The sequence below is a fragment of the Vipera ursinii genome (genome assembly GCF_947247035.1).
Source record: "Vipera ursinii genome assembly, chromosome: 3".
Lineage (NCBI taxonomy): Eukaryota > Metazoa > Chordata > Lepidosauria > Squamata > Viperidae > Vipera > Vipera ursinii.
This window is the reverse complement of record NC_139516.1, coordinates 22376879-22396821: the sequence shown is the minus strand read 5'-3', so window position 1 is coordinate 22396821 and position 19943 is coordinate 22376879. Positions and strand designations below refer to the sequence as shown.

Sequence of the window (19943 nt, the reverse complement as noted above, 5' to 3'; positions counted from 1 at the left end):
CCATTATCTGTCATCTATAAATTGTAGTAACACACAGTACTTTTCCACAGAATTTCATCAACCTTTGTTATGACACTAGTTAAACCTCAAACAACCTACTTTGCTGAGAATAAACCTAATGCTTTTTCTAAAGGAGTGCTCTGGGTATTTCCTTCCTTCCTATTTCTGTATTATCTAATGATATGTTGTGACATTACATTGTATTCTCTCGTCATTGTACTATACCAGTTTTACTTAGGATTAGCTCCTTTAATGGCATTCCCATATAGAAACATACATTCTCAAGGAGAGTGCTAATTTGGAAACTTTCTTTCTGATGCAAATCATGATTTTCAGGTGCACTGCACACTGGCAATTGTGACTGGATGTAGAGACTGGATGAGAAAAAAACATGATTACAAATTGAGACTATAACATCAAATCCTTTTCTCTTGTATTGTTTCTCCTTCACAATCTCTTCTTCCCAATTCTTTTTCTTCAGGACAGGGTATGAGGGAAAACAGAATGCAAAAATGTTCTATTTAGCCTACTTAAAATTACCCACATTACAGCAGTGTTCCTTAAGGTGACACAATCACTTTCAAATACATTAATCTGCAGCTGCTACCGCATGTATAGTCTGCCCTTGAGTCAAAGTAAAAGGACTTTTTTTAATATTGACAAAATAATTTTCTATTTTCAAAAAAAATATTCTGCTTGCCATAAGCACATATCATTGAGTTTTTAATTCCTTATTTCATACAATTTATATGTCACCCCAATAACAGATTCTGGTATCAACCTCAAGTTTGCAGTTTGCAATAGCCATATGACGTAGCTATTAATAGAAAGCTCCTACTGCTAAAACCAATCAACCTATATAAGCAAAATAAATTTTGTATCAATAGTCTCATATACCAAAATGTTAGCTATTATCAGAACTTATATAAATACAACCATTTTGAGTTTTACTTTATTCCAGACATGTCAAACTTGCGACGTCATGTGACGTCGCGCAACATATCGGGATGGTTTTGCCATTGCCACCAATGGGGTGGCTGCGGCTTCTGGATGACGCGTCTGGCCTGCGGGCCTGCAGTTTGACACCCCTGCTTTATTCTTTGTAAACACACAAACTGCTTTTGACTGTGTATGCCTTATGGAGCTTATTTGCAGACTTAGCTCTCCCCTGGTAAATTCATGGAGGGATTCTTTATAGGTGAAAAGGAAATTTAATGCTAACATTTTTGGATTACATTCAGTTTCTCCCCCTCCCCTGATGGAAGTATTTTATATCAAGCAAGGATTTTGCTCCAGTCGGCAGAGGACGAAGACATTTTTTAGCAATTTCTTCCTTGTCTTTGTAGCCTGCTCAGTAGAAGGTTGGTAGATCCTTTGAAATATCATGGAAGAAAAGTCCTTTCCAGGATTCCAACCTGGAAATAAAATACTTTGTATTTTGCTTAAATACAAAGGGGTTTTTATTCTTGTATTTTTATTCTTGTATTTTTGGGGTTTTTATAAATGTAGTATATTAATTGTTTTAACGGGCAACTATTTAATCTCCTTTTAATATTTGTAACTTTGTATTTTATTCTTGCCCTGTGAACCGCCCTGAGTCCTTCGGGAGAAGGGCGGTATAGAAATATTAATAAAATAAATAAATAAAATAAGACTGCTTTGTTGCAGTCTTTGTTGCAGAGATTTTGGTCTCTTTGTATGGTGGAACACTGTAATTTAAAGCTTATTCCATAGAAATTAGCATTATCAAAAGAAGCAATTTTGTCTGACTGACCTTCAAATAAAGCAAAAACATGCTATCTTTTATTTAATTTTCACATGCATAAAAACAATTAATTCGCTATTGCAATTATTTGCTGGTCTATAATTCATTCCAGGCTAGGCATGAAGTCACACGAGATCATGGGGCTCAGAACCTTCCAATCTTGGCGCAAAAAGCATTTGCAAGCAGACCAGACACTGGGAGCCAGGCAATCTACTTGCAAATGCATTTTGCACCGAGAGTTCTGGGGGCGTGATCTCGCACGACTTCAGGTACCCATTCTCTGCAAAAGTGGATGGGTCTCCGAAGTTGCGTGAGATCACGGCATTTCCAAGCCAAATCTCCTCTCCCTCAAAAGCAAAGAAACCGGGCAGAGAGGAGACAGATCTTTGCAAGGCGAATCTGGCAAGGCAGGATGGGAGGGGGAAGCAGTTGTGAGGAACTGGGGGGAATAGAGTGAATGTTGCAGAGCCTCTGCGGCCATTCATAAGGGTGAACAACTGTCGTGTTGCTACAACATTTGTAATTTCAGGAAGCTAGGGGATGCTTATCGTGTAACTTCAAACCAGTGCTAAGTGAACATTCGCAACTTGGGGATTTTCTGTATTGTTCTGATAAATTAAACATTATTTTTAAGTAAGCAAATCTAGGATTAAAATTAAAAAATATTGTACATCCAAGATAACGCATGAATCAGCATGCTCACTCTTGGTATGATGGGCCTTTAGGATGCAGTACTTAAACTTCAATTAAATTCAAGGTTAAGTCACTTCTATCATATGGACATATATACCAAATAAAAGCATTAAACGGTTGTTATTTAAGTGTCACCATCTGTTTTGATGCTCTTTGATAACCAGTATTTCAGTCATGGAACTAAGTAGGCATAAAGATACTCTGAGGATTAGAAGAGTATTAAGGGTTTTAGAAGTTGCTTCGTTTCCTCTCTTTAACAGAAATGTAGCACCCTCTAGTGTTTAGAGTTTAAATAAGAGCAAAGGCAATGGAATAACATTTGAAACAGGCTTCTGTAGAATACTTAAAAGAAAATTTGTGTTCTGTGGAGAATAGCTAAAGAGAAAATCATCTATGTACCCAATACAAATGATGTAATGTATATCCTACTTTTAGAAAGGCTGAACTATTTTGAAGTACACCACTTAGATTAGGAACTGAATACTTGTTGACATTTGTTATATTTGCACTTATTTAAAAAAAGGTAAAGGTTCCCCCGCACATGCGTGCTAGTCGTTTCCGACTCTAGGGGCTGGTGCTCATCTCCGTTTCAAAGCCGAAGAGCCAGCGCTTGTCCGAGGACGTCTCCATGGTCATGTGGCCGGCATGACTAGACGCCAAAGGCGCACGGAACGCTGTTACCTTCCCACCGTAGTGGTCCCTATTTTTCTACTTGCATTTTTACGTGCTTTCGAACTGCTAGGTTGGCAGAAGCTGGGACGAGTAACAGGCGCTCACTCTGTTACACGGCACTCGGGATTCGACCCGGCAAACTGCCGACCTTCTGATCAACAAGCTCAGCGTCCTAACCCACTGAGCCACCGCATCCCTTTTTGCACTTATTTACAAACACTCAAAATCGGCAAAACTGGAGACATAGCTAAAGCATGACAAAAAGGCAACCAAAACTATTGGTCCAGTATCAGATCAACCAAAAGTAATGGTCCAGTATCAGATCCCTAAGAAGAAATCCAGATTACCTTATTATACTCCTATCATAATATAACAAACACTTCCTTAATATCAGTCTTAACTTCTAGAAGTTCCACCAATATATTCATGTAGTTTGCCTGGCAACATATGGAAGTGTTTCCTGTGCTTTTTTTTGCCAGGGTATTTTTTAAGCTTCCAAGTCTACCCTACATAACACATGCAAAATTCCAGTTATCTCAAATTCAATCTGACATTTTCTTTTAACATGGAGGATAGGAAGGGAAAGCACTATCTCCTTTCCTGAAAGCTTTCTTTTGTTTTCTGTTCAAAACATTATTAATGTAATCCTGAATATTTATATTTAATTCCTATGTCAACATATCGCCATTAATTTACAAAAACAAAGAATGTGCAGTCACCAGGATAGGCTAGTAGTTATATTAGCTTATAACTCTTGTGTTGTCAATCTTCCAAGGCATACAGTGAGTACACTGTATATAAGAAGGAACTATTGCAATGCAATTATTTGGAAGACATTACTGCTAAATATTATGTCTACTCTGCTTCCTACGAAGTTTTCAACTGCAATTCTTTAAAATTTAAAACTACGTAGCTATTTTTAATCACAGAATTTGAAAGTATAATATTGAATAAAAAAAATCAGTGGCACATTAACCCAGTCTTAGTAGAATTTTTTTTTACTATTAGCATAAATTGAGAATTAACCCACTGAGGGTGTTACATTTCATGATGTGCTGTTTTCTTTCTCATTTTTAAAGCCTGGTTTGAATCTATCTGACTACTGTAAGTCTAAAAACAAATATACCTGATGCATCTTGACAGTTTCTTCTTGCAAGGTAATTAGATACATTTTTCAAGGTAAAGTGTGAGGGAGCATACTTTTACTCTGTTTTAAGCATAATGTAATTAGTTTCATATCTTATTTAAGTCCCTGCTTTTTAAAGTTGAGTTTGGGGTTTATAATTACATCATGGAAAAAAGAAACAGTAAATGCTATAGTTGCCATTGACTCAGAGCAGGAACAGAATACTTGCTGTAATGCAGATCATTTTAAATATAAATTAGGATTAATAAGAATAAGAGAAAGAATACAATCTTAACACTGCCATTTTACTGACAAAGGAGTCCAATATAACTTGATGTAACTGATTTCTAATAAAGTACTTTTAGGATGCCAATGTAACAAACTGATCTAATTATATGATTTGCTGAAAACCTCACAAATCTTATTATGCTAGAAAACTGAGATTTGCAGCTGAAAAATTAGCCATATACACAAACCACCTTTTTAAAAAATCAACTAATATAGCTATTAAATGTTAAAAGAAGTCCCTTTTATATCCAAGTACAAATATTGCTTCAAATCTCTCTTTCTCTATTGAATTGTGAAAACCCATCAAACATGAATCTGCTGATGCACAGATTCAGAATTACCAGAAATGCTCAACTGGTGATATATTTTGTTATGCAAATTTTACATTTATGGAGGCTCACTAATTTCAAGGAAATTACTTAGTCAAGTAGTTATGGCTTCAGGGATTTAGAATTGCCAAGCAATTATTAGCTCCAGAGGCAAAATATTAACCAATGGTGATAGGCACTGTTTAGCCAAGGAAAGCCTCAACTCCCAAGATTTGGGGCTTGATGGCTCAGCAGTTAAAGACTCTGAGCTCGTCAGTTGGAAAGCTGACAGCCCAGGTTCAACATCTGAGTGCCGCATGAAGAGGTGAGCTCCCATTACTTTCCCCAATTCCTGCCCACCTAGCAGTTTGTAAGCATGCAAATGCGAGTAGATGAACAGGTACCACTTTGGTAGGAAAGTAACAGTATTCTGTGTGCCTCAGCTTTATAGTCATGCTGGCCACATGACCACAGAAGGGTCTTTGGACAACACTGGGTCCTTTGGCTAAGAAACAGAGATGAGCACTAACCCCTAGAGTCAGACTCAACTGGTCAGGGGAGCTTTTAAATTTGAACTGACAACTGATAGCCTTACAGTCCTGGAATCACCTTTCTAAGACTGCCTTGTTAAAATTCAGCACCAAGATATAAAACAACAGTACTGTAATATTATTTTGTATTATTTTGCCTGGAAATTAATTAAGTCTCCAAATCAAGTAATTCTTTAAAATAAAAGAATCTCTTTCTCAAAAAGATTGTAACAGGTGCTACATTGGTTGTAGTGTTGCATTAAGAGTGGGAAGAACCAAGAACCAAATTCTACTCCATCCTCGAATATGATTTTCTCAGTCCAACCTACGTCACAAAATTATTCTTTTAGGAGAAAACAAGAATATGGATCACTCTGTAAGTTACCTTAAGGTCCTGAATGAAGCACAAGGTAATACCTGACCCTAATACCGGTAACTAAATCATAAAAAACTGGGTATTTAGACTTAGTTAATACTTTCATGTGAGATTATCAGAAAATTCTGGGCTTTTGATTAAATTGGGCAGTAGACAATGGTAATCAATTTTGCTGTCAAGAATACTGATGTCAAGAAAACACAAGGACACATCAATGTAATCAATAGGAATTCAGATTGACTTAAATTACTCCTCTTGGCAAACTATGAAACAAAATATAGTACAAATTGAGCTAAATACCTGGCCTCGAACTGCCACTATGCCACTCTATGTAAACCATGGATAAAACAACAGCCACAAAGCTACCAGATCTGATTTGCCACAATCTAGATAACCATCAGAGGATTACAAGTTCAAGAAAAAAATATTTTCTGCTATTTAGTAGTCTTGTTTTTTTAACAGTCCATTTCCAGTAATCCTATTGAAAAGCATTACATGTAAATCAAAGAGCAAATTATATAAAAAAAACCACTAAAATAAGCCAAACTTTCCCTTCAATTGGCACTTTAGACCTTTAGTAAACTATTCTTCTGAGTTTGGGTATCAAACCTGTTATCCTTATTTACACCTATTTTGCAGTTAACATAAATTTATAGATTCACAGTTTGAGAGTGAATGCTTCAGATATTTTTATACTAACAGGTGTGTGTGTACTGTTATACATCTACAATACAAATATACAATAATATATACTTTTATCCTTTAATATCTTAGTTTTGGTTATTTTAGGGTAGTGGTACTTACCCCATCATGACAACCAAGTTCTATAATTCTCTTTTCGTCTGGAAGGCAGCCTGAATAAGTATGTTTTTAGATTCTAGATACAGAAAAACAAAAATCAACAAAATTCAGCTAATTTTCTTCATTGTATAGTCTTACGTAGTAACATTCAAATAGGCAAAACTATTGCTAAGGAGACATATAAAGGATTGTAACCTTTAGAACCGAAAATAATCACAGCAATTGTCCCTTTGCAATAAGGATAAAAAGCAAAGTAAATGGCATATACGGTAATTTCTTCTGTCTCTTCGTAGATTTCATTCATTTCCTTTTGTTTATACTGTAACTAATTTAAAAAAGGAATGTGAGCAAGAGTAAACTGCTCACTTAAACTGCTAAATGCCTGCCCCAAAGTTGCAATCTTTTCTTTCCCACATTTAGATAAATTCGCAAGATGGCTATATTCCAGATTTTTTTTAAAAAATAGAATGCCTGATTAAATGGCTATTTATAATACAAATTTATATAGCTGCTGGGTGGGATATAGCAAAAAGCCAGTTTAATCCTCCTTCAATGTTATTTATGGGTTAACTGATGAATTAACCATTCTTAAATGGGCCCTACTTGCTATGTTTTTCTTTCATTATATTCCCTTTTGAAAATACAGACGAATGCACTTATACCGTGTTTCCCCGAAATATATATATTGCCTCCAAAAGAGGCACCAGGTCTTATTTTCAGTGTCTTTTCCACTCACCTTGCAGCAGCAGCATCAACAGCCACGCCCAGCCGGCCCACTTCTTCTATGGCCAAAGGAGCACAGCTTCATTCTGCAGCTGAGAATGGAGCTCAGCCTGCATTTCATAAAGGCCTTTCCAGAAGGCCTGTGCAGTCAAGAACCAAGCTATGGATTGAATTGAATCCACAGCTGGGTTCTTGGCTACACAGGCCTTCCAGAAAGGCCTCTGACTGAGAAATGCAGGCCTGAGCTCCATTCTCAGCTCCAGAATGAAGCTGCTCCTTCCAGTGAGGCAAGTGTCGATCCATGGGAAACCTGGCTGCAATGGTAAGCTCCATGCCCCCACCACTATTGCTTGATTTTTAGGCATGCGCCTTGCCCCAAAACTAGGGCTTATTTTTGGGATAGGGCTCATATTACGCCCATTCCCAAAAATCAAGCTAGGGCTTATGTAGTTATATAATGTGTAAAATCAATCGAAGTAGAAGGAACCCAAAATCCAGCACTGCCAAAAGTTAAATTGTATGCCCCAGCCCCCTTACTCTCATCTTTTTATTCTGTGAAAAGAAATAATAGCCTATATACCTAGAATACATAGAAGTGTTCTTAGTATATGTAAAAGAACAAAGATGAACATAATAAAGTCAATATGAAACAAATAAATAGGTACTCCAAAAGGCTGCATATTGTATTTACTGTAGTCCCTTGGGGTGAATCCTACTAACTCAAAAAAGTTTATTTCATCATAGACTCATAGATTTGCAGTGTACACCACAACTCTGTACTGTAGTCAGCCAGGTAGCTGATGTTTCCTCAGTTTTTAAGCTTTGAGAACTGACAAGCTACTTCATATGAATTATCGGAATAATCTATCATTATATTCTAAACAGAACCACTGATTGGTTCAAAATTGGGAAAGGAGTCCGGCAAGGCTGTATACTGTTGCCCTGCCTATTTAACTTATATGCAAAGCACATCATGAGAAAGGCAGGGCTAGATGAATCAAAAGTTGGAATTAAGATTGCCGGGAGAAATATCAACAACCTAAGATATGCAGATGATACCACTCTAATGGCAGAAAGTGAAGAGGAACTAAAGAGCCTCTTGATGCGGGTGAAGAAGGAGAGTGCAAAAGTGAGCTTGAAACTCAGCATTAAGAAAACCAAGATCATGGCATCTGGCCCTCTCAATTCCTGGCAAATAGATGGGGCAGAAATGGAGGTAGTGACAGATTTTATTTTCCTGGGCTCCTAGATCACCACAGATGGGGACTGCAGCCAAGAAATTAAAAGACGCATGCTCCTGTGGAGGAAAGCGATGGCAAATCTAGACAGCATACTAAAAAGCAGAGACATCACCCTGCCAACAAAAGTGCGTATAGTCAAGGCTATGGTTTTCCCAGTTGCAATGTATGGCAGTGAAAGTTGGATCATAAGAAAGGCTGAGCGCCAAAGAATTGAGGCCTTTGAACTATGGTGCTGGAGAAGACTCCTGCGAGTCCCTTGGACTGCAAGGTGTTCAAATCGGTCAGTCCTAGAGGAGATCAACCCTGACTGCGCTTTAGAAGGCCAGGTCCTGAAGTTGAAACTCAAATACTTGGCCACCTAATGAGAAGGAAGGACTCACTGGAGAAGAGCCTAATGCTGGGAAAGATTGAGGGCAAGAGAAGAATGGGATGACAGAGAATGAGGTGGCTGGATGCAGTCACTGAAGCAATAAGAATGACTTAAATGGACTCCAGAAGATGGTAGAGGCCAGGAAGGCCTGGAAGAATGTTGTCCATGGGGTCGCGATGGGTCAGACACGACTTCGCAACTAACAACATCATATTCTACTTACAAAAGATTGTTCAGATATATTACTTTCAAGCACTTTGAATATTCTAGAGCACAGGTAGTCCTCAACCTACAACCATAATTGAGCCCAACATTTATGTTGCTAAGCGAACCACTGTAATTAAGTTAGTACGATTGTTAATTGAATCTGGCTTTCTCATTTGACTTTGCTTGTCAGAAGTTTGCAAAAGATGATCACATGATCCAGGGACGCTGCAATCATCATAAGTATGAACCAGATGTCAAGCATCCAAATGTAAATCCCAGACCATGGGGATGCTGCAATGGTCATAAATGTGAAAAATGGCCATTCGTCACTTTTTTCAGTGCTATTGTAACTTTGAATAGTCAGTAAATGAAGTGTTGTAAGTTGAGGACTACCTACTTTATACAGTAACCGAATATTACCTACCATTTCATTTCAGGCGTCCTCCTGGATTCACGGCTCAGTTTGGAAGATCATATAGGAGCCGTGGCCAGGGGGGCTTTTGCCCAGGTTCGCCTGGTGCGCCAGTTACGGCCCTATCTGGACCGAAATACCCTACGCACAGTCACCCATGCACTTGTGACCTCCCGGCTAGACTGCTGCAATGCTCTCTATATGGGGCTGCCCCTGAGGACCACTCGGAGGCTTCAGCTGGTGCCCGAGTTGTGATGGGAGTCTCCCGATACTCCCATGTAACACCTCTTCTCCGCGAACTGGATTGGCTTCCAGTTGCCCTCCGGGTGAGATTCAAGGTGCTGGTGATGACCTATAAAGCCCTAAATGGCATGGGCCCGGATTATCTGAGGGAGTACCTGCTGCCAGCGTCAATTTCCCATCGTCCTGTGCGCTCACACAGGGAGGGCCTCCTCAGGGTACCGTCGGTCAAGGATTGCCGACGGGCGATCCCCAGGGGGAGGCTGTTCTCTGTGGGCGCGCCTGCCCTATGGAATCAACTGCCAACGGAACTCCGGACTGCCCCCAACCTTCGTTCATTTCGCCGGGACCTAAAAACCTGGCTCTTTGAGCTATCTGGTCTGGACTGAGGGGTTTTAATGTTTTTAAATTGTGATTTTAATTTTTTGGGGCTAGACTTAATTTAATTTTAATTTTATATTGTATTGTTTTTAAATTTTGCCTTGTAAACCGCCCTGAGTCCTTTGGGAGTAGGGTGGTATATAAACCAAATTAATAATAATAATAATAATAATAATAATAATAATAATAATAATAATAATAATAATAATAAAAAATTTATTTATTTTATTTATTTTAATTCCATTTATATCCCGCCCTTCTCCGAAGACTCAGGGCGGCTTACAAGCTTAGCAGTAGCCTTCATTCTATGTATATGCCTGCTTATTAGGGCTTTCACACACACCCCAAGCAGCATTATTACAAATCAGCTTATTGCCCCCAACAATCTGGGTCCTCATTTTACCTACCTCGGAAGGATGGAAGGCTGAGTCAACCTTGAGCCTGGTGGGATGTGAGCCTGCACTAATTGCAGGCAGCTGGTATTACTTAAGGAGGCATTAGCCCACTGCTCCACCAAGGCTCTCCATAATAATAATAATAATAATAATAATAATAATAATAATAATAATAATAATAATAATAATAATTTCTAAGAGACAACAACCCTCCAGTTCATCAACACAAGTCTCTATTATTTATCAGACTCAATATCTTATCGTTTGCTTTAATATTCACAGAACTGAACCTGGGATTTTCTCCAAGGAATCTTGGAAGGAGCTAGTAGGCCAAAGCAGCAAAGACAATATTACAGACCAGCTCCTTATCTATTTTTATTTATTTGTATCCTTCATTATTTTTACAATAACTCAAGGCAGCAAGCACAACCAACACATCTTCCTCTTCCTGTAACCACATATTGCCCTTTTCCTTCCATGTGAGCCAAGAGAACATCCTTATCACATTCTCATATTATACTGTAGCTTTATTACTGTAATTTGATTTTTTTCCTATAATCCTACATTGATGGTCATTTTCCATCTTGACAGGTTAAAAAAAATCTGTGCAAAAATAAATCCCTAGAAAGGCCCTCAAGTTCCTGGCAATTGTATCCTTAACTGCTTTCTTGACTTTCTTGTACAGAAAACTTTATTTTTTTAATTGCAAGCTCATTAACTGTGATTTCATGGTTATGTCAACCATGATTTACAGAATTTACCCAATTGGCTGGGTTTGTTTTAACCAATGAACCATAAACTAAGCATAGAAGTCATACTTGCATAAGACTAAGCAAGGTAATCAGTTAATAAAGCCACAAGTATCATCTGAATTGGGACAAAACACTGAATAGTTATGATGGAAAATCTAAACCACACTTTGGGAGGTGGGTAATGATAAGCAACTTACCTTCAAAATAGCCCTCTCTTCTAGGTTTAGAGAGAGCTGGAAGCATAGGGAACCTTTTGAAACCCTCTCTTCCATTCTTCAGACATGAAGATGGGAGGTTAAGGTAGCTACTAAATGGAATTTCTCCAACCCCAATGTTATAGAAACAGAAAAGGGATGAAGGGAGTCAAAGTCTTCCTTACCCTACCTACCATCAGGCCAGAATAGAAATATTTTTAACTGCAAAAAAGTAGGTACTGACAGTCATAAATGTGTCTGGAAGGCCAGCCTAAGACGGCCTCTCTCAGTATAATCAAAGCTGAAATTTGATTGTAGTGCTCTTTAGTTTTGTTCAGTGCTCTATACCTGGGCACACGTTTATTCGTAAATAGTACTAAAATAACTTACAAATGGTAACCAACAATGGCCATTGATTTCTGGAATTGAGAATGATTGGAGTTTCCTCAAAAGGTCATAGCTTCAGATTGGCTGAAAGTTTCAATAAATGGCAAACAGTTTTGTTGGATGTTTATGAATAAATCAATTAGAAATTTTATTTCAAACTATAAGTGTGGGGGGAGGGAGATCCAGACTTAAATAAAAATAGCATGTGATTTTAAATATAGTAGGACCTTAAACTTGCTCCGACTAGCAGTGATTTCCTTAGGTTGCGAGCAAATCTCTTTCCAACCTTGTCAACACGCGTGTATTTTTTTTCTCTCTCTGCCGTTGGATATGCTTATTCTCTCCCCTCCCCAAGAGCATAGGCCATGCTTTGCTACTACGTTAAGGATTCGCCGTTTTAACTGGAGTCGGGTGATTTTTTTTTTTCAAAATGAAGGGTTCCCCCAGACATGCATTTTGCTTCGATTCAGGAGGCGCATTCACTCGCATTTAACTTCACCTCCTCTTACATAGCCTAATTATTTAGGTTCAGACGCTGCTGAACCATAAAGGCGTTGCACGGGCAGAATTAATTCAATATATCAGACTAAAATGGGACTGATTTGCTTAGAGTTCAGGATGCCGTGCAAAAATACCCACGAAGTGTTCTTTTGAGAAAGCATCTTAACCCCAGCTGTGGAGCCAGAAATCTTTCTCGAAAGAAGTTTTCCCTGTTTGTAACGCATATTCGAGAAACCTGCGGAATAAAAAGGGGAAAAAAAATCCAATACCTGATGAGTCTTTCTCTTCCCGTGCAGAACTTGCAGGACCTCGTTTCCACTACAGCCATAGAGAAATTCAACGCAAGTTCAGGGAACCTGGTAGGTCCCACCTCTAGGGGCCTCTGAATGGCCGTAATCCACGCCACTCACACGCACCCTCTCTTTCCCCTCCCCCGCTGCCGTTTCGACCGTTGACCAGCCTCGGAATCTCTTCGGAACTCCACCCCCTAGAAAGCTTGCTTCCCAGTTTAAGGCTGGCGATTAGCTGCCGAACCTATCACTCACTTTTATCCCGCATGTTGATTGGCCAAGCGTGGAAAGCAGGGCGGATAAGAGTTGGGGGGGGGGAGAAAGGGACAAGAGTCGCTGGTGTTTACTGGGCGTGAGGTGAAGAGCGAGGGCTTGTTGAGAGAGTAGAGGAGCTGCAGCTCTTCATTCCGTACTTCCACCCTCAACTTGGGTCCTGGAGTTTCCCCACTTTCGGAAACCTCTGCCGCTATGGGACTGCGGAAGAAAAACAAGAGTCCGCCAGTCTTGAGCCATGAGTTCGTTATCCAGAACCACGCGGATGCCGTATCCTGCCTGGCCATGGGCCTCCTGTTGGGGCTCATGTTCGAGGTATCCTTACTATGCAGGGCCGGGGAGGAAGCGGCAGCGCGCGGGCTCCAGGCACGCCCCCTTTCCTCCCCTCCCCCCCCCTCCGGTTCAAGTGCGGCCCCGCCCTTCTCTCGAGCTCTGGCGCTTCCTCCTCTCCTTGTTACTGTTTTCCCTTAGGCTGCTAATTCTCACGGTCGCGCTCCCCTCTTTACGTGCTGACGTACATAAGAAGGAGCGGGCGTATCCTGTGCGATGCTTGTTGGCAAGGCTGGTCCTCAACGTCTAAGACCCCCAAACTATAGCCCAGGGGTCTTCAAACTTGGCCCTTTTATGACTTGTGGACTTCAACTCCCAGAATTCCTCAGCCAGCTTTGCTGGCTGAGGAATTCTGGGAGTTGAAGTCCACAAGTCATAAAAGGGCCAAGTTTGAAGACCCCTGCTATAGCCGCTAGGCATCCTGGCTGGGTTCTCTCTTCCCCGCCACCAAAGAGCGGGGGGAATTAAACTGGCAAGTCTCAACTGAGAAGATAATTTGTGTCAGCCGGTCAAGCCGCTTTCAAAGGCTGCGGGGAGGGGGGGGGGGAAGTAAAAAAATAATATATCATTGACCAATTTGCGATCCCTGTAGAAAAAGAGTTAAGTCTTTCGTTATTCCATAGAGAAAAGGAAGTGGGTCTCTTTTAATGTCGTACTAAATCACACGAAATGGGATGTACGGTGGTCTTTTCCCACTTTTGTCCTCTTGTTTCCCTTTAGAACTGGTGACGGGGTTAGGACTCGGTCCTAGTACTAATTTTCAGCCCTTGAGTACAATCCGGATTTCATATAAAAATGAAATGTTCTGGGAAGGTGAAGAACGATTTCCCAAAACGGGTGGGCGGCTGGTTTAGGAAAAGTTTATAGATTTTAAGTTAAGTATAAACAGTCTAGAGTGTGATATTGCTCCTACTGGGCTTATGTGATTATGCTTGGGGTTTGGTCCTTACAAATAAGCATGGTCCTTACAAATTACCAGTAGCATTAGGCGTACTGCTGATCTTAATTGGTTTGATAGCTACTAGTAGTAGATAATTCCACTGGTGGGTTTGACTATATTTGGAACAAGATAAATCTCTTACAGACCCAATGGTGTATAGGAGAGTTAATGCTGATATTAAGAATTAAGTGGACTATTTTTGCTTACACATTTCATTGGCAGAGACTAATCTTGACAGCAAGATACAAGATGAAGGGTACTTATCCAATTGCATCTCCTATGACAATCATAGTCTCATGTCTTGCTGATGAGCTTATAAACAGTCAAGTCTCAGGGGTGTCTAAATTTACATAATGATATTCACTCCCTGAGTCATCAAGCCACAGAATGGAATTGGAAGTTTAATACCTGAATATTAAATATGGACTGACTGCCACAAGTATAAATTTGTTTCTTTAAATAAAAAGCTGTCATAAGTGATTAATTACAAATGAAGCCTTGAACAATGCTAGGATTTATAGAAAGCAGGAAGATAAATATACAATAAATTTGGTTTATATATAAAACCATGTCTTTTTAAGGCTTTCCCTGAATTGTGTTTCCCCTTTCCTCCACTATTAAATTGAAACTTGTTGCATTGTTTTAAGTTGTTTTGTCATATTGTTGATATTCTTCTTAAAATGCAAACTGGGCCATATCTGAACTAAAGTAAAATTGGTGCTAAGAAATCCACAGATCAGTCTGTTGAAAGAATTAAGCTTACTGTAGGAAGAACTGAAATAATGATATAATTGGAGAACCTAATAAAATATTTAAAGAATTATCACAGGGATTGGCAGTCTTTTCAGATGCTGTCTCTTGTCTATATAGAAGGTAGAGCAAGATTCTGACAGAAAGGGATTTTGATGCACTTTAGAATTTCCTGACCCAGGTTCTTCAACAGTGGAACAGGTGGCCTTGGCTTGCTAGTAGAATATCTTTTGTTAGACATTTATAAGCGGAAACTAAAAACAGTCTTTCCTAATCCAGACATAGTTAATTGTATGAACTTCCCAGAATTCTCAGCAATGGCTACAGTTGCAAGAAAAAGTATTTGAACCCTTTGGGATTACGTGGAGTTTTGCATGAATTGGCCATAAAATGCGCTCTAAACGTTATGTAAGTCACAACAATAGAAAAACACAGTCTGCTTAAAATAATACTACACAAACATTAGCTGTTGTCACGTTTTAATTGAACATAAGATGGAAACATTCACAGTGCAGGGTGGAAAAAGTATGTGAACCCCTAGCCTAATGACTTCTCCAAGAGCTAATTGGAGCCAGGAGTGAGCCAACCTTGACTCCAATCAGTGTTATTGGATGTGTTGCTGACAACTGTCCTGCCCTTTAAAAACACACACCTGTTTTGGGTTTACTGGTCTCAAGAAGCACTGTCTGATGTGAACCATGCCTCGCAGAAAAGAGCTCTCAGAAGACCTATGATCAAGAATTGTTGACTTGCATGAAGCTGGAAAGGGTTACAAAAGTATCTCCAAAAGCCTTGATGTTCATGTGTCCATGGTAAGACAGACTGTCTACAAATGGAGAAAGTTTAGCACTGTTGCTGCTCTCCCTAGGCGTGGTCGTCCTGTAAAAATGACTGCAAGAGCACAGTGCATAATGCTTAATGAGGCAAAGAAGAATCCTAGAGTGTCAGCTAAAGACTTACAGAAATCTCTGGCACATGCTAACATTTTTGTTGACACATCTACAATAAGGAAAACATTAAACAAGAATGGAGTACATGGGAGGACACCACGGAGGAAGCCATTGCTGTCCCAAAAAAATATTGCAGCACGTTTGAAGTTTGCAAAAGAGCACCTGGATGTTCCACAGCACTACTGGCAAAATATACTGTGCACAGATAAAACCAAAATTGAGTTGTTTGGGAAAAACACACAACACTATGTGTGGAGAAAAAAAGGCACAGCACACCAACATCAAAACCTCATCCCCACTGTAAAACATGGCGGAGGGAGCATCATGGTTTGGGGCTGCTTTGCTGCCTCAGGGCCTGGACGGATTGTTGTCATTGATGGGAAAATGAATTCCAGAGTTTATCAGGACATTTTGCAGGAAAACGTACGACCATCTGTCCGCCGACTGAAGCTCTGCAGAGGATGGATGATGCAACAGGACAATGACCCAAAGCATACAAGTAATTCAACAAAACAATGGCTTCAGCAGAACAGAATACGCCTTCTGGAGTGGCCCAGTCAGAGTCCTGACCTCAATTGAAATGCTGTGGCATGACCTTAAGAGAGCAATTCACACCAGACATCCCAAGAATATTGCTACACTGAAACAGTTTTGTGAAGAGGAGTGGTTCAAAATTACTCCAGATCATTGTGCAGGTCTGATCTGCAACTACAGGAAACGTTTGGTTGAGATTATTGCTGCCAAAGGAGCGTCAACCAGTTATTAAGTCCAAAGGTTCACATACTTTTTCCACCCTGCACTGTGAATGTTTCCATCTTACGTTCAATTAAAACATGACAACAGCTAATGTTTGTGTAGTATTATTTTAAGCAGACTGTGTTTTTCTATTGTTGTGACTTACATGATGTTTAGAGCGCATTTTATGGCCAATTCATGCAAAACTCCACGTAATCCCAAAGGGTTCACATACTTTTTCTTGCAACTGTATGTTGACTGAGGAATTCAGGAAATTAAATTTCATGCATTTATGTTAGGAAACACTAAGGTATAAATTCCTACATTTGACAAGAGGTTGGTATAAATGGTTCTTAAAACATTTTAGTATCAGGACCTCTTTATTTTCTTAAAAATGATTGAGGACCCCGAAGAGCTTTGACTTTGTGCATTATATCTATTCATATTTACACTACTTGGAATTAAGAGTGAGTCATTTTAAAATATTTATCTGAAGATCTACAGAGCTCTCCAGACCACATTTTGAGAACCACTGATCCAGATGAATCCAGTTCTATGTTACTCCAAAAAATTAATTGTTTTTGAGAGGGAACTCAAGTTGGCATAATGGGATATATCTTCTACTTTGTTTCCACAATAATAAACATGGTAAATTTGGATAAGAGAATGATTGACCCAAAGTTATTTTATGATCATCTAATATCTTAACCAGTAGACTGTATTGGTTTCAGTCATAATAAAATTACATTATCCAAAATGTAACTTAGTACAGGTAGTCCTAAATTTATGACCAGAATTAAGCCCAATATTTCTGTTGCTAAATGAGACATTTGTTAAGTGAATTTTGTCTCATTTTACAACTTTTCTTGCCACATTTGTTAAGTGAATTGCTGCAAATGTTAGTACCACGGTTGTTAAGTAATCTGGCTTCCCCATTGACTTTGCTTATCAAAAGGTCGCAAAAGGGGAATCACACGATCCTGGGACAGTGCAACCATTATAAATGTGAATCAGTTGCAAAGTGTCTGAATTTTGATGACGTGACTGTTGGGATGCTGCAATTGTCATAAGTTTGAAAAATGGTCATAAGTCATTTTTTTCAGTGCCGTTTAACTTTGGTCACTAAATGAACTGTTGTAAGTTGAGGATTAACTGTATATCAGTTGATACCACCTTTAATGCTCATTGATAACCTTGGCCCTTCCAACTTTTTTATTTTCAGAAATTATTTTAATTAAAAGAATAATTGGCATGTCACAACTGGTTGAAACTTTATTGCCACTAATGCTTCTGGGCCATTTATTTAAAAATATCACTGAAGGAGCTATAGCTCAAAGCATTATACGCAAGCTGTGCAGAAAAACAATGTGAACAATAGTAGCGAAAAGCAGTTAGGTAGAAGGGATTGCAAATAGTTGTCTTAATTGCTTCTTTTTCCTATTACTACCATTTGAGAATGAGAAAACCTTTTTATTTTTTACTTTTACTCATTTATAAGATGGGTATATGACCACCCATCTTAACACCGGAACTCTGGATGGCTCACAACCGTTGCATTTTTATGTACTCTAAATTATATTTATACACACTATGTATTCTTTCAGTTCTTTTTTCTCTCTTATTAGCCAATAGTATTGTGTTACCTGATTGATTGCATGTATATATATGCATATCAAATGTTATTCTGAAAAGAAATAGGATCGTTTTGATACCAGTGAATTAACTGGATATAAGACTCCAAGATGAAACAGTTGAGATTAAGGATAGGTGAGTTCCAGATAATTCAACAGATGACTTAAATATTTCTCAGTAGTTCCAAATCAGAATGTGTGTGAAGCTCAGAGGAGGAGTTGAAAGTTAGTAGGTGCAATGGGGTAGATGGCACAGTGCAGGCCAGCAAAAAGGCAGAGATTTGGGGGCGGCGGCAAGTATTGTAACGGCTATAATTTCAAGGATCCACTGTAACTACCATTTTGTTCAGCACTTTTGTAACTTTGGTCACTGAACAAATGCACAGCCATCAAACCAAGGGCACTTTCAAACAGAGGGCCTTCCGTATGGTGCTTAGGTTGACATAGAGACACTTGCTAACATCAAGTCCTTAAAATGATTGGCCTAGAATAAAAGGCTTTTCGACTAGACAAATACCCAACAGAGATTTGAGCTCCTGGATTCTATTGTAAAACACAGGCAATTCCATTAAATGCATTAAAATATCACACATACAGGTGAAACTCGAAAAATTAGAATATCGTGCAAAAGTTCATTTATTTCAGTAATGCAACTTAAAAGGGGAAACTAATATATTAGATAGACTCATTACATGCAAAGCAAAATAGTTCAAGCCGTGATTTGTTATAATTGTAATGATTATGGCTTACAGCTCATGAAAACCCCAAATCCACAATCTCAGTAAATTAGAATATTGTGAAAAGGTGCAATATTCTAGGCTCAAAGTGTCCCACTCTAATCAGCTAATTAAGCCATAACACCTGCAAAGGGTTCCTGAGCTTTTAAATAGTCTCTCAGTCTGGTTCAGTAGGAATCACAATCATGGGGAAGACTGCTGACCTGACAGTTGTGCAGAAAACCATCACTGATACCTTCCATAAGGAGGGAAAGCCTCAAAAGGTAATTGAAAAAGAAGTTGGATGTTCCCAAAGTGCTGTATCAAAGCACATTAATAGAAATTTATGTGGAAGGGAAAAGTGTGGAAGAAAAAGGTGCACAAGCAGCAGGGATGACCGCAGCCTGGAGAGGATTGTCAGGAAAAGGCCATTCAAAAGTGTTGGGGACTTTCACAAGGAGTGGACTGAGGCTGGAGTCAATGCATCAAGAGCCACCACACACAGACCGATCCTGGACATGGGCTTCAAATGTCGTATTCCTCTTGTCAAGCCGCTCCTGAACAACAAACAACATCAGAAGCGTCTTACCTGGGCTAAAGAAAAACAGAGCTGGTCTGTTACTCAGTGGTCCAAAGTCCTCTTTTCTGACGAGAGCAACTTTTGCATCTCATTCGGAAACCAAGGACCCAGAGTCTGGAGGAAGAATGGAGAGGCACACACTGCAAGATGCTTGAAGTCCAGTGTGAAGTTTCCACAGTCTGTGTTGATTTGGGGAGCCATGTCATCTGCTGGTGTTGGTCCACTGTGCTTCATTAAGTCCAGGGTCAACGCAGCCGTCTACCAGGAGATTTTGGAGCACTTCATGCTTCCTTCCGCAGACGAGCTTTATGGGGATGCTGACTTCATTTTCCAGCAGGACTTGGCACCTGCCCACACTGCCAAAAGCACCAAAACCTGGTTCAATG

General features: G+C 39.4%; 2 protein-coding genes across 2 annotated transcripts in view; one reads left to right on the top strand and one right to left on the bottom strand.

Moving 5' to 3' along the window:
• Positions 1-12790, bottom strand: part of ZMYND8 (zinc finger MYND-type containing 8) — a 104214-nt gene extending 91424 nt beyond the window's left edge. The window contains exons 1-2 of the mRNA XM_083357470.1: positions 12632-12790; positions 6563-6635 (exon numbers count right to left, since the gene is read on the bottom strand). Of these exons, the coding sequence (XP_083213596.1) occupies positions 6563-6570 (8 nt within the window). The 5' untranslated portion in view covers positions 6571-6635; positions 12632-12790. The remainder of the gene's footprint in view (positions 1-6562; positions 6636-12631) is intronic.
• Positions 12791-12990: 200 nt separating this feature from the next.
• Positions 12991-19943, top strand: part of LOC310638084 (translocating chain-associated membrane protein 1-like 1) — a 28132-nt gene continuing 21179 nt past the window's right edge. Inside the window, exon 1 of the mRNA XM_083358832.1 lies at positions 12991-13240. Within this exon, the coding sequence (XP_083214958.1) occupies positions 13121-13240 (120 nt within the window). The 5' untranslated portion in view covers positions 12991-13120. The remainder of the gene's footprint in view (positions 13241-19943) is intronic.